The sequence below is a fragment of the Apodemus sylvaticus genome, chromosome 10 (genome assembly GCF_947179515.1).
Source record: "Apodemus sylvaticus chromosome 10, mApoSyl1.1, whole genome shotgun sequence".
In the NCBI taxonomy this organism is placed as follows: Eukaryota; Metazoa; Chordata; class Mammalia; order Rodentia; family Muridae; genus Apodemus; species Apodemus sylvaticus.
Window position 1 is genome coordinate 66,794,741 of NC_067481.1, and position 13,832 is coordinate 66,808,572.

The 13,832-nt window shown below is 44.8% G+C and overlaps 1 protein-coding gene across 7 annotated transcripts in view; it reads left to right on the plus strand.

Moving 5' to 3' along the window:
* The window catches only part of Gemin5 (gem nuclear organelle associated protein 5), a 43,775-nt gene that overhangs the window by 11,824 nt on the left and 18,119 nt on the right, over nucleotides 1–13,832 (plus strand). For all 7 annotated transcript variants that reach the window (XM_052197624.1, XM_052197626.1, XM_052197625.1 and 4 more), the window contains exons 8-16: nucleotides 38–250; nucleotides 789–874; nucleotides 3,611–3,693; nucleotides 4,531–4,667; nucleotides 6,872–6,945; nucleotides 7,364–7,545; nucleotides 9,637–9,776; nucleotides 10,699–10,870; nucleotides 11,302–11,523. In XM_052197624.1, coding sequence (XP_052053584.1) covers nucleotides 38–250; nucleotides 789–874; nucleotides 3,611–3,693; nucleotides 4,531–4,667; nucleotides 6,872–6,945; nucleotides 7,364–7,545; nucleotides 9,637–9,776; nucleotides 10,699–10,870; nucleotides 11,302–11,523 — 1,309 coding nt within the window. The remainder of the gene's footprint in view (nucleotides 1–37; nucleotides 251–788; nucleotides 875–3,610; nucleotides 3,694–4,530; nucleotides 4,668–6,871; nucleotides 6,946–7,363; nucleotides 7,546–9,636; nucleotides 9,777–10,698; nucleotides 10,871–11,301; nucleotides 11,524–13,832) is intronic.

The following is a 13,832-nucleotide window of genomic DNA, read 5'->3' on the forward strand; positions in this document are numbered from 1 at the left end:
CCATTCTTTTGCTTTCTCTACTCTTTCGTTTCCTTAGGTAAAATGTTGGGACATGGCCACCCTGGAGTGCTGCTGGACGTTGCCTTCCCTTGGAGGCTTTGCCTACAGCCTAGCTTTTTCTCCTGTGGACGTGGGCTCCCTGGCCATAGGTGTCGGGGATGGCATGATCCGGGTGTGGAACACACTCTCCATAAAGAACAACTATGATGTGAAAAACTTTTGGCAAGGAGTCAAGTCCAAGGTCACGGCGGTAAGGGCGCTCCCAGAGGTTTGCTCAGACTCTTCTTAGATACTGCCCATTTGTGTGAACTCTGTTGGAGATCAGTGGGTGTTTAACTTGCCTGTGACAAAGCATGAGCTTCTCGTTGTCAAAGCTCTAAATATTCTAGAATCTTTCTTCAGGTCATAGAGTGTGCTTCACTTAAATGTTTGAGGTGTGTAGGATCAGTCAGGGTTGTGCTGAACTGTGAGAATGCAGTGATTTTAACTTCGTTTCTCATTTTCTTGCTGCATATTTGTGTGTGTGTGTGTGTGTGTGTGTGTTTTGTCTATCTGTCTGGACAACACTGGGGAGGGGAGGTGGTTGTTAGGTCTTAGGAGGTAGAAAGCTTGGAGGCAAGTACTTTCCCCTGCTGAGCCATTAGAGGCCACACTGTTTGCTCCTTCTTTTCCTTATTAAACACTGAGAATCAGTGAAGAGCAAGAACATTTCCCACGGAGCAGTGAGGACTGCGCACAGCTCCTTTCTGTGTGTTTGACGTGCTCTCATCTGGAAACTTTCCTTGTAGCTATGCTGGCACCCGAACAAGGAAGGCTGCTTGGCCTTCGGGACAGATGATGGAAAAGTGGGATTGTATGACACCTGCTCCAACAAGTGAGTACGCTGACGCTCTCCAGCTTAGTGAGCAGATTTAACTTGGAGTTCATAAACGTGGCACACAATAGAGTGATTCAGGAGTGAAGTCTTGGCTCAGATACTGAGGTGCAGAACTCAGAATTTTGTCTAAAAACTTTGTGAGATACTAAGGACACAGCTCAGTGGTAGAGACCTTGACTAGCATATATGAAGTCCTGAGTTTAATATCCAAGACCTCATAAACTGGGAGACAAGGGCTCATCTGTAATTCCAGTATTTAGGAGGTAAAGGCAGAAAGATCAAGAGCTATGGCCAGCCCGGTCTACACAAGAGACCTTGTCTACATAAGAAGAAAGAAAGAAAAAATATTAGTTTTTCAGGTGATGAAAGTGTAGCCTGCCTGGTATTTAAGAAACACCATTTATTTAAGATAAACCAGTGGATTTTTGTACAAAAGTCTCCATATCGACATCTAGGTGAAGGACTAATGTAGAAACATACCTGTGCCTTTTCTGTTTTATCTGTGGTTCTTGACGTCTCTAGTAAATCAGTTGCAGGGCTAAGGATATAGTTGACTGGTAGAGTACGTGCATACACCAAAAAATACGAACTAAAACTTGGGCATTGTGAAGATGAGGTCAAGGCAGGTGTGTGTCGTGCATTTCCAAATCCTAAGGACATTTTTGTTGTTGTTGTTGTTGTTGTTGTTGTTGTTTGGTTTATTTGGTTTTTTTGAGACAGGGTTTCTCTGTGTAGCCCTGGCTGTCCTGGAACTCACTCTGTAGACCAGGCTGGCCTCAAACTCAGAAATCCGCCTGCCTCTGCCTCCCAGAGTGCTGGGATTACAGGCGTGCGCCACCACCGTCCGGCTTACTTAGATCTTTTTTGACTGTGGCTTATGATTTCTAGGCTACATTGGGGGTTTGTTTTGGCTCAGTCTGTATGTTGGACAGCTGCCCTGGTTACAGGTTAGACTTGCTTGTTCAGCACAGCAGCCCTTTGCCACACATGACTGAAAGTGGTTGAAATTACATGCATTTAGAAATATAGGTCTTCATTTATACTGGCCACGTTTCAGATCACTAGAGCAATGTGTGGCTCAGGTTTCTCCTTTCTAAAAGTGGGAGTTGGGTGACTTCAGTATCCAGGGCATAGGAAGAAGCAGATGGAGATCTCAGTGTGTAAATAAAAACCTATAGGAACTCATCCATCCTCACTGACTACATCCTGCCCACTGCTTCCACACCACTGCAACACCCTGGATGATTGGCAGACCACACGGCTGCAAAGCCTGACCTGCTTACTGTCCCCTTATGAATAGAATATGAGAGCCATTTCTACTGCAGTGCTACCCTCTTTGCATGTCCTCTCTCCCTCTGCAGTACCTCTCTGTGTTTCTTTCCTTTGCTGTGCTGGGATCTGTCTGTCTTGGTTAGTTTTCTACTGCTGTGATAAGTCGTGACTATGGCAACTTACGGAAGAAAGAGTTTAATTTGGGATTCACAGTTCCAGAGGGTAAGTTCGTGACTGGTGTGGCAGCAGGCAGGCATGGCACTAGAACACGAACTGAGAGCTCACATCTTGATCCACAAGCATGAGGAAGAGAGAGCTAACTGGGAATGGTGCTGGCTTTTGAAACGTCAAAACTCACCCCCAGTGACACACCTTCATCAAGGCCACACCTTCCTAGACAGTTCCACATAGAATTCAAACATAGTAGCCTATGGGACCACTCTCATTCAGACCACCATAAGACCTCATGGATGCGAATCATCCAAGTCGAATCCCAGCCTGTATGCAGTGCTTTAAGTATTTATGTAGAACCTATGTCTGCTTAACTACTTCTCCCTTTTGCTATTTCAAAGGGGGTATGTAACTAAATACAATTATGTGGATTTAAGTAAGACTAAATCACCACACAGGCTGACTAGTCATCCTACTGCTAGTTAAGCTGTGTGTTAGGACAGAAGATGTCATTGTTAAGATGACATTGTCAAGATGGTTTATTTTGACTTTTTTGAGCCAAAGAGCTTAGTACCATCTCTGAGTGTTCCAAGTGTGTCCAATACTTCAGTCAGTAGCATAGCTCTGTCAGCCACAGTTCTAGAGTTCTAAATCCATACCTAGACTATGATTGACACTAAAAGTCACAACAGTGCTGTTTTTTCCCAAGAAGTCAATCCACCTTGATGCCCCCTAAGAGCAAGACTCCCCTGAAAGACAATAAAAAGTGTTAGTTGTCTATCTGCCTTCAGGTATTATGCAGTGTAAGAGTGTGGCGCTGGCTAGTTGGCTTGGTGGTGCATACTTCTAATCCCAGCATTCAGGAGACAGGGGCAGGTGGACCTCTGTGACTTCCAGAACAACCAGACAGCCAGATCTACATTGCGAGACCTTGTCTCAGAAAGAGGGAGGGATGCTAACGGCAGAGCACCAGGTGAAGTGGCCTCTTATCTTCAGCCTGAGGTTTGGTGACTGGTTGTCATCATAGCTTCTGTACTTCTTCATAGCTACAGAAATGCCAAATATTTGACATTGCTTTGCTACAGACTATTTAGACAGACAGAAGAGAAAAATCATCCTAACTGGGACTTACATGGTAAGTTAAGTGCTTGCTTTTTAGAACTATTTTGGACAAAGGTCAACTGTTTTTCTCTAATACAACCAACCACATGTATAGGAAGATGTAGAGGAAGATGATCTGTTTTCTAGTGGGCCTCTTCTTTCATTTCATCCTGTTTTCCACATCCACAGACCTCCACAGATTTCAAGCACGTATCATAAGAAGACTGTGTATAGGTTGGCTTGGGGGCCACCAGTGCCCCCCATGTCACTTGGTAAGTGTACAAGTCTTTCTTAACACACAAGTTTATTTTACCACTTTAATTCTAGAGTCTGAAAGCTGAGGTCATAGATGGTTTAGTATAGTCACTGCACATGTGCTTGTGTAGTCTATGAGTAGCAGATGTGGGTGGTCATGATGGCTAAAGGAAAGTCTTGACTCCTACCTCCCTCAGCTCTGAAGTATTGCTCTTCTCTTTGAACCGGGTCTTCTACTGTGTAGAATAACCTTAGCCTGGGTGCTGGCCTCTGATTGCTAACGTCTGTATCTTTCTCTTCTGTAGCCCCGCCTCTCCTCATTTTCCCACCCTTGCCACTGCATCTTTCCCTAAAGTAGTATGCCTTTCTTATCTTTAAAATGAGTCAGAAGTTTCCACACTATTCTTACTTTGCTGAAGTGGCTGGATTCCATAGCACTGGCTTTATGCAGAGAGTAGAGAGTTGCCTTGCAGATAGGAGGCTAGCTTTACCACCAAGGGCTGTCCTTGAGACCTGGGAAGTCCTGAACTCCTGTGTTGCACAAACGATAAGAATCGTTTCTTGAAGAAAAACGACTATGTCATTTGAGAAATGGCATTTCCTCTGGTTGCATCTGTAGTGTCACTGCTTTTGAATGTCAGAAAGCCTGTACAGTGACCGCAGCACTCAGAAGTTAACACTATGTTTTCTTATGCCCACGCGGTCTACATTGGTAGGCGGGAGGCTTGGTCCCAGTGTGCTGGGTCACTTCCCACATTAAGCTTTTCTTCGTTTGATGCGCTGCACTAATGATGTAGCTGTAGAAACTGGTTTGCTGGTGAAGTGAGAAACTTCACTCAAGTTTTCTTTCATAGGAGGTGAAGGAGACAGGCCTTCCCTCACCTTGTACAGCTGTGGAGGGGAAGGCATTGTGCTGCAGCATAACCCCTGGAAGCTCAGTGGAGAGGCCTTCGACATCAACAAGCTCGTGAGGGACACCAATTCCATTAGAGTAAGTTCCAGTGGGCTGAAGTCGCTCAGCTTCCTTTGGTTTTCTGCCTTACTGACTCAAGGCCATCTGTAACGGTGCCATCATGCTTGGCCAGACTGCTCAGGTGACTAAGCTATTGGTGGGTTTGTATGTTGCCTGCTATCCCTTAGAAGTCATTATCACTGAGCACAGCGAAGAACTAAGTGGAGGGGAGCAGCTTCATGATAAAAACCTTCCATAGCTTCACTGTAAAGCAGCCTTTCTGTTTTGTTGATGTTTCTTTTTGAGACAGTTTCTTTTTTCACCATATGTAGTTGTGGATGGTGTGGAACTCACTGTAGACCGGCTAGCTTCAAATTCAGAGGTCCACTTGCTTTTAATTCCTAAGTACTGGGAGTAAAGATAAGTGGCCTTTGAAGCTCCCTCCCTCCCTTCCTCCCTCCGTGTCTCTGTCTCTGCCCCCCCCCCCCCCTGAGATGACATCTAACGTAGCTCAGACTAGCTTCAAGCTTGGTTCCTACCTCCATGTCCCAAGTGCTAGAATTACAGTTGTGCAGTACAATGTCTGGCTTCCACAACCGTCCTTAAGTTAAATCATAAATGTTGAGGGGCTGGTTTGTCTGTTTGTTTTTCAGATTTTATTTATTTTATGTATGTGAGTACACTGTAGCTGTATTCAGGCACATCAGAAGAGGGCATAGGATCCCATTACAGATGGTTATGAACTACCATGTAGTTGGTGGGATTTGAACTCAGGACCTCTGGAAGAGCAGTTAGTGCTCTTAATTGCCGAGCCATCTCTCTAACCCCCATGTTGAGATTTCTTTACCCTTGAAAATGAGCAGCTTTAATTGATGCTTATCGAGTATGGTAACATCATATTTCATTTTCTTCAGTGTTGTTTTTGTGTTAATGGTAACGAACAGATTTTCTGTCCTGACACTATTTTAGTTGAGTGGCAGCCGAATTTCTGTATCAAGAATTCAATTGGGCTGGTGAGAGGGCTCAGCGGTTAAGAGCACTGACTGCTCTTCCAGAGGTCCTTGAATTCAACTCCCAGCAACCACATGGTGGCTCACAGCCACCTGTAAAGAGATCTGGTGCCCTCTTCTGGTGTGTCTGAAGATAGCGACAGTGTACTCATACAAATAAAATAAGTAATTAAAAAAAATTTCAATTAAGGACTCTGTGTAGGAAATATAAATTTTGAATCTCTTTACATAAATGTTTTGAAGAAATTGTGGGCATAGATGGAGTAGACAAAAGAAACCAATAAGAGAGTAGGCTGATAGGGCCAGTGAGGAGGCTCAGCAGATAAAGTGCTTGCCACCACACCTGACCACCTGAACACACACACACACACACACAGGCCAGGACATGTGCCCACGCTCCTAAACGACATATACACACAGACATAATTTAAATAATTTTAAGAAAAAAACAAAAGCTGGGTGGTGGTAGCACACGCCTTTAATCCTAGCACTCTGGGAGGCAGAGGCAGGTGGATTTCTGAGTTCGAGGCCAGCCTGGTCTACAGAGTGAGTTCTAGGACAGCCAGGGCTATACAGAGAAACCCTGTCTCCAAAAAACCAAATCCAAAAAAACAAAAAAAAAAAAAACAAAAAAAAAAAAGAAAGAAAGAAAGAAAAAGAAAAAACAAATAAGCAGGCAAGACCCTAACAGGACCCTGAGGAACAGCTAATGTGCTCGTGAGCAGTGGAAGAGTGGGAAGATGTTAGCGAGTGTGCCCGTTGCTGGGGCACTGTCAAGGTAGAAGGGGTCCTTTTGGTTCGCTTTACTCTGCATGGTCGGAGGCTGCAGATAGTACTTACTGACCGCTCGGTTCTGTTTAAGAAACTGTAGTCAGGTGGGGCTGGAGAGATGGCTGAGTGGTTAAGAGCACTGACTGCTCTTCCAAAGGTCCTGAGTTCAAATCCCAGCCACCATGATGGCTCACAACCATCTGTAATGAGAGCTGATGTCCTCTTCTGGTGTGTCTGAAGACAGCTACAGTGTAGTTAGATAATAAATCTGAGAGGGGGGGGGGTCAGATACTTAATCAGTAACTTTTGGCTAAGTGTGATGTTGGTCTAGAAAAGTGCCCTTCATAATTAGAGCATGTTTTAACCCCAGGGATTGTCTCTTTCCTCATGAAGCCATTGTTCGTGAGATGAAGAGTGTGAAGAAAATGCTTACACCTGTCCCTGGCTTGTTTTGCTTTGTAGTATAAGCTGCCTGTGCACACAGAGATCAGCTGGAAAGGAGATGGCAAAGTCATGGCTCTTGGAAATGAAGACGGGTGAGTGTGTCCTTTGCAAAAAGCCCTTTGATTGCTGCATTCCCTGGCTGGCCAAGGCTTTCTGCAGCGCCCAGTTGTAGTCCTGTTACATTCTGTGGTAGGATTCACTATGGATATCCTCAGCTGATCTGGACTCTGCATCTTTGGGAAGACAGAATTGTTTGAATCTTTATAGCTCAATGACAGTGTCTCCCTACCCTGTTGGCTGCTGGAGTCTGGCTGTGTATTGTTTGTTTATTATTGTAGTTGTACACCTTCTGATGTTAGTTTATAATTCGCTCTCCCACGCCTCCTCCACCAGGGATAGAGTGTCCCATGCTTTCTCTCTGACCTTCCTGGGCTGAGAGAAGGGGCGGGGCAATAGCACAAATTATAACTTGATGAGCCACCATTCTCATCCTGCTGTGTCTTGTTCCAGATCAATAGAAATATTCCAAGTCCCCAACCTGAGACTGCTCTGCACCATCCAGCAGCACCACAAGCTTGTGAACGCCATAGTCTGGCACCATGAGCATGGCAGCCGTCCAGAGCTGAGCTGCCTCCTTGCTTCTGGCTCCAACAATGCCGTCATCTACGTGCACAACCTGAAAGCCGTCCTAGGTAACACTGACTTCTGGGCTGGGATGATGTAGGAGTTTTTTGTTTGGTTGGTTTTGGTTTGTTTGTTTTTTGTTTGTTTGTTTTTTTGGTTGGTTGTTTTTTTTGAGATGGGTTTCTCTGTGTAGCCCTAGCTGTCCTGAAACTCACTCTATAGACCAGGCTAGCCTCAAACTCAAGAGATCCTCCTGCCTCTGCCTCCCAAGTGCTGGGATTAGAGGCGTGCGCCACCACTGCCCAGCAATACAGGAGTTTTGAGACAGGACCTCATGTTGCCCAGTCTGGCTTCATGTACTCTTCAACACTATCCTCCTGCCTGTGCCTTCTGAGTACTGGCTTGTACCTTACACTTCATGTCCAGTATAATCTGGGATCCTATGCCTAAGGAAAGATCCTTTAAAATATAGGTATAGAGACGTCACAGATTGGTTGGATTTTTTTGTTCTTTGTTGTTATTGCTTTTGTTTTTTAATATTTTTAATTTATTTATTTAATTGATGTTTGAGTGCTCTGCTATATGTATACCTGCATGCCAGAAGAGGGCATCAGTCCCTTTATATGGTCATGAGCCATCCTGTGGGTGCTGGAAATTGAATTTAGGACTTCTGGAAGAGCAGCCACTGAGCCATCTCTCCAGTTCCTCCACCCTACCCCCTCTTTTAAGATGGGATAATCTGTCACCAGCAGAGCAAACCATATTACCAAGAAATGTCAGATTTCTTCAATTAAAGGAATTGATGGTGGCTAGAAACAAGAACAGTTGTTTGGTTGTTGTTGTTCTTGCTGTTTTATCTGGTATTTTCTCCTGAGCGGCTTCAGATGATCTCTTACCACCTAGAATACTATGAATGTAGATATATTCAGGTCGCTGTCTTGGTCAGGGTTTCTACTCCTGCACAGACATCATGACCAAGAAGCAAGTTGGGGAGGAAAGGGTTTTATTCAGCTTACACTTCCACACTGCTGTTCATCACCAAAGGAAAGAGATTGGAACTGATGGACTGGAACCAGACAGGTCAGGATACAGGAGCTGATGCAGAGGCCATGGAGGGATGTCTCTTACTGGCTTGCTTCCCCTGGCTTGCTCAGTCTGCTCTCTTATAGAACCCAAGACTACCAGCCCAGGAATAGTACCACCCTCAAGGGGCCCTCCCTACTTGATCATTGAGACAATGCCTTACAGCTCAGTCTCACGGAGGCATTTCCCAAAGTTCCTTTCTCTGTGGTAACTCCAGCCTGTGTCAAGTTGACACACAAAACCAGCCAGTACAGACGGATTGCTTTTGTGTTGGTGCCTTTATATAGGACACTTCCTGTGATAGCCTGCATGTCAGGCCGTCAGTGAGCTAAGTTCATCATTAACAATTCTTTAATTTTTGAGCTTATAGTAGAACTATGTCATTTCCTCCTTTCCTCGCTCCTAACCCTTCTGTGTACCCACCTTGCTTTCTTTCAAATTCTTGGGCTCTTTTGTTTTGTTTCTTTTGTCTGTTTGTTTTGTTTTGTTTTGTTGAGACAGGGTTTCTCTGTGTTGCCCTGGCTGTCCTGGAACTCACTCTGTAGACCAGGCTGGCCTCAAACTCAGAAATCCGCCTGCCTCTCCCTCCCAAGTGCTGGGACTAAAGACAGGTGCCATCACTGCCTTGCTTTTTTTTTTAATCATTGTTTCACATACGTATTCCTAAATATGTAAATGTTACCTGCCCAGTCTGTATAGTGTTGCTTGTATGTTTATGTTTTCAGGGTTGATGGTTTGATGTTGGATAACCAGTTGATGTGTTCTTCCCTGGGGAAGACTCTGTGTCTCCCTCTCAATATTTCTAAGTTGGCTGTAGTTCTTTGTCTTATGAGCCTTTCCCCTGGCATATTCAAGCCTTCTCCCTTCTACATTAGTGTGCCAAGTGGTGTCATCTTTGTTCAGGTCATGGTTGGGTGACCATATTAGTGAGACCTCAATCTCACAGCAAATTCCCTGTTCCTGTGGTTCTTATAATCTAGTGAACTACATTCTTACAAAGTCTTGTGTCCTGCCACGTTCTGTCTTCCTGTGTATCCTTCCTATAGCTGTTGTGACTTCTTCCCTTTGCCCTTCAGAAAGCAATCCTGAGTCTCCAGTAACCATCACAGAGCCCTACCGGACCCTCTCGGGGCACACAGCTAAGATTACCAGTCTGGCGTGGAGCCCACATCATGACGGAAGGCTGGTATCTGCTTGCTACGATGGCACAGCTCAGGTACAGTGTGTCCTTGATCCAGGAGTGCTTCCCTGTATAGTCTGACTTAATCTCCTCTTCCCTGTTTTATATTGTTTTCATTCCCCTTCTGTTGTCTGTAGAAAGAGAAGCTGGAAGACCTTGTAGTTTCATCATACATTTTTGCCTTACAGTTAGTGTGGTGACTTCTGATTACTCTCAGTGGACCCAAGTAGCCTGAAAAGTCTCTTTTAGCCAAACCAACAAAAAGTTTTAGCTAACTGTAGGCACTTTTTTGTTTGGGCCTTTGCTTCAGGGTCTTGCTATGCAAGATAGGCTGTGCTAAAACTCTTGGTATTTTGTATTGTTTTGGTTTTTTTAAATTACATTTATTTTGTAGGTATGTACATGCATGAGTGTGTGTGAGAGAGAAAGAGAGGGAGAGGGAGGGAGGGAAGAACAGGGAGAGATGGAGACAGACATAGAAACAAAGTCTGTGTGCATGCTGAAGGGGTGGACGGCCCAGGAAAACCTGTGGGTGTTGTGCTCTCCTCACATCATGTAGGTCCTAGGGATTGAACACAAGTCATCAGACTTGGCAACAAGTGTCTTTTCCACTGAACTGTCTCATGATCGATGCTCAAAACTTAAGCCTCTTGCTTCAACCTTCCATGATGGGATTGTAGGTGTGGGCCACTGGGCTAGCTCCGCAGGACAAATATTAACACAGTTCTGGTTTGAGACAGTGTGATCCACAGAGCACCAGTAGATCATTTCCATAGGAATGCCTCTCACACATGCTCCTCCCCTGGGAGATAGTATTGTCACATGAATGCCTTAGAATGAATCAAATCACATGAGAAATAAATGCCCATCATGAGTGTATTTATGATGGAGCAGTTTATGTCCCAGAACAATAAAATAACCAGCAGTTGTCCATTCTGCCCCGCTGCTGTGGTTCTAGGTGTGGGATGCCCTCCGGGAAGAACCTTTATTCAATTTCCGAGGACATCGAGGCCGGCTGCTATGTGTTGCATGGTCCCCAGTGGATCCAGAATGCATCTACTCAGGTGCCGATGACTTCTGTGTCTACAGGTGGCTGACCTCCATGCAGGACCATTCCCGGCCTCCTCAAGGTTGGTTAGGAAGAAGTTGGAGAGCCTATACACTGTTTTTTCTGATTTTCTTTTTCGCTGCCTTAGTAATTGTTGATCTAAACCCACAGATCAGCAGGATGGGCCTGCAACCTACAGGACCAAAGATAGCACTGGCAGATTGTAACAGGGAAGCTAAACTCTTACCAGGGTTGTACTAACTCCCAGGTACCTCAGAGGAGTACACTTGCCTCTCTGGCTAGTTGATCTACTCTATATCCCACGAAGAGTGGGAAGACAGGAGTGGAATTAATGGGTTCCAGGAGGGTTGATGTCTGTTGGAGGATGTGGAGGGCAGGACGGTATGGAAGCCTATCAGGAGAGCTATGTGGGCTCTGGAGGATCTTACAGGGTGCTTCTGACTCACGGTGTCTATATTTTAGTCTATATTATTTTTATTGTGATCTTTGTAGGGAAAAAATGTATTGAACTAGAGAAAAAACGGCTCTCTCAATTTAAGCCAAAGCTTAAAAAGAAGAAAAAACCTCCCTTGCGACTGCCTGCAAAGCAAGATTCATCCATTAGCAATGAAGACGAGAGTGTGAAGGAGAACTCAGGACCCGCTGAGAACGGCTTGTCGGACCAGGATGGTGAGGAGGAAGCCCAGGAGCCAGAGCTGCCTCCCTCTCCTGTGGGTAGGTGCTGGGAAACACTGTCCATACCGAGTCTGAATGCAGCAAGGCTTCCTCACTTGTGTAGCTTCTGTGTCAAATGAACCTTTGCAAACTGGGTTAGCATTGTTTAAAGGGTGTATGGCTGGTCTTGATTTTTAAGATTTTTGTTTGTTTGTTTCATGTGTATGAAATGAATCTACATCTGTGTACCACAAGAGTACAGTGCCCATAGAAGCCAGAAGCATAGGGTCCCTTAGAAATGGAATTATGGACAGTGGTGAGCTGCCATATAGGTGCTAGGAGCTGAAGCCAGATTCTTTGCAAAAGCAACCATGCTCTTCTGAGCTATCTCTCCATCTCTTTAAAAGGTTAAATCTCGGGCTCAGCGGTTAAGGGCACTGACTGCTCTCCCAGAGGTCCTAAGTTCAAATCCCAGCAACTACATGGTGGCTCACAACCATCTGTAATGGGATCCGATACAATCTTCTGGTGTGTGTCTGAAGCCAGCTAGTGTACTCATATAAATAAAAATCAATAAATCTTAAAAAATATAAAAAACTATCTAAAATTTCTTTTTAAAGTCTTTAAAAAATAAAAGATTAAATTTCTAAATGCCTCTTCGAAGTGTTACGGATGTAGTAGATGACTGTGGTGGAGACGGTAATATACAGAACAGCTTAAATGGTAAGACTGAGGGCACAGTGAGACCGGGCAGTGTGAGAGCCGAGGTGTGAATGTGGAAGACACTTCTGTGAAAGAAAACACTTTCCCTTGAATGCCTGAAATTAATGTCCCTACTTACATGGGAGTGAGCAAGGTTTCCCTGCCCAGCCTGAGATCGGGCTTAGCTTCTCTTCGCAGCGAAAAGCTAAAAAGGATGTCTTAGTCACTGTTCTGTGGCCATGATGAGAAACTATAGCCAAGGCAAGTGTTATGAAAGGAAGTTTTTAGTTGGGAGCTTGCTTATAATTTCAGAGGCTTAGTCTTCATGGCAGGGAGCCTGGCAGCACTCATGGCTCTAGAGCAGTCTCTGAGAGCTATATCCTGATTGGAGAGAGCCATTGGGCCTGGCATGGGCGCTGGAAGCCTCAAAGCCCGCCCCCACTGACACACTTCATCTAGCAAGGCCACACCTATTGCACCTATTGGGACCATTATTTTTATTTTTTCTTTCTTCTTCTTTTTGTTGTTGTTGTTTTGTTTTGTTTTGTTTTGTTTTGTTTGCTTGTTTGTTTTTTGAGACAGGGTTTCTCTGTGCAGCCCTGGCTGTGCTGGAACTCACTCTGTAGACTAGGCTGGCCTTGAACTCAAAAATCCACCTCTGCCTCCCAAGTGCTGGGATTAAAGGCATGTGCCACCACTGCCCAGTATTCTGGGGCCATTCTCATTTCAAACTATCATAAAGGATCAGTTCTTTATGTCAATTTAATAATGTCATTTGTCATGGGATGCATGTGTCACTAGCTCTCATATTGTAATCTTTTGCATGTTTGAAGAGAAATGACTGTTGTCTTAGGGTTTTACTGCTGTGAGCAGACACCATGACCAAGACAACTCTTATAAGGACAACATTTAATTGGGGCTGGTTTACAGGGTCAGAGGTTCAGTCCATTGTCATCATGGTGGAAGCATGGCGGTGTCCACGCAGACATGCAGGGGGAGCTGAGAGTTCAGCATCTTCATCTGAAGGCTGATGGGAGAAGACTGGCTTCCAGGCAGCTAGGAGGAGAGTCTTAAAAGCCTCTTCCATGACAACATACCTACTCCAACAAGGCCACACCCACTCCAGCAAGGCCACACCTCCTAATAGTGCCTGGGTCAAGCATATACAAATTACCACAGCTGTTTATAGATAAAATAGCACTTTTAAGTTTGGAAGTCCAAACTTTCTTAGCCCAAACTACTATCTTATGTTTACACCTGGTAAAATGAGTGATTAAATACCAGAGACTATAATCTGATTTATGCTGAATTCTGATATTTACATGTGGCAGGATTGAAATAGCCAAAGCAGAGGTGTCTCTGACCTCCATCCTAGACTGTGTCTGGTGGACCCATAATTTGCATAGACTAAGAACTTACCATGTTTATATGTTAACGCTTATCAAAATGCTTCTATCTTGGGGGATGGAGAGATGGCCACTGGGAAAGTGCATGCCACACAGTCCTGGGATTGATGCTGGAACCGCATGGAAGGTGGAAGGGGAGTCCTGACTCCAGAGCATTGTCCTGACCTCCACATACAGGAACACATGCCAGGATAATAATTTTAAATGCCATTGTATCATATAAGGGTTAAACAAAATATCCTTTGCCTCCTTAGGTCGGGA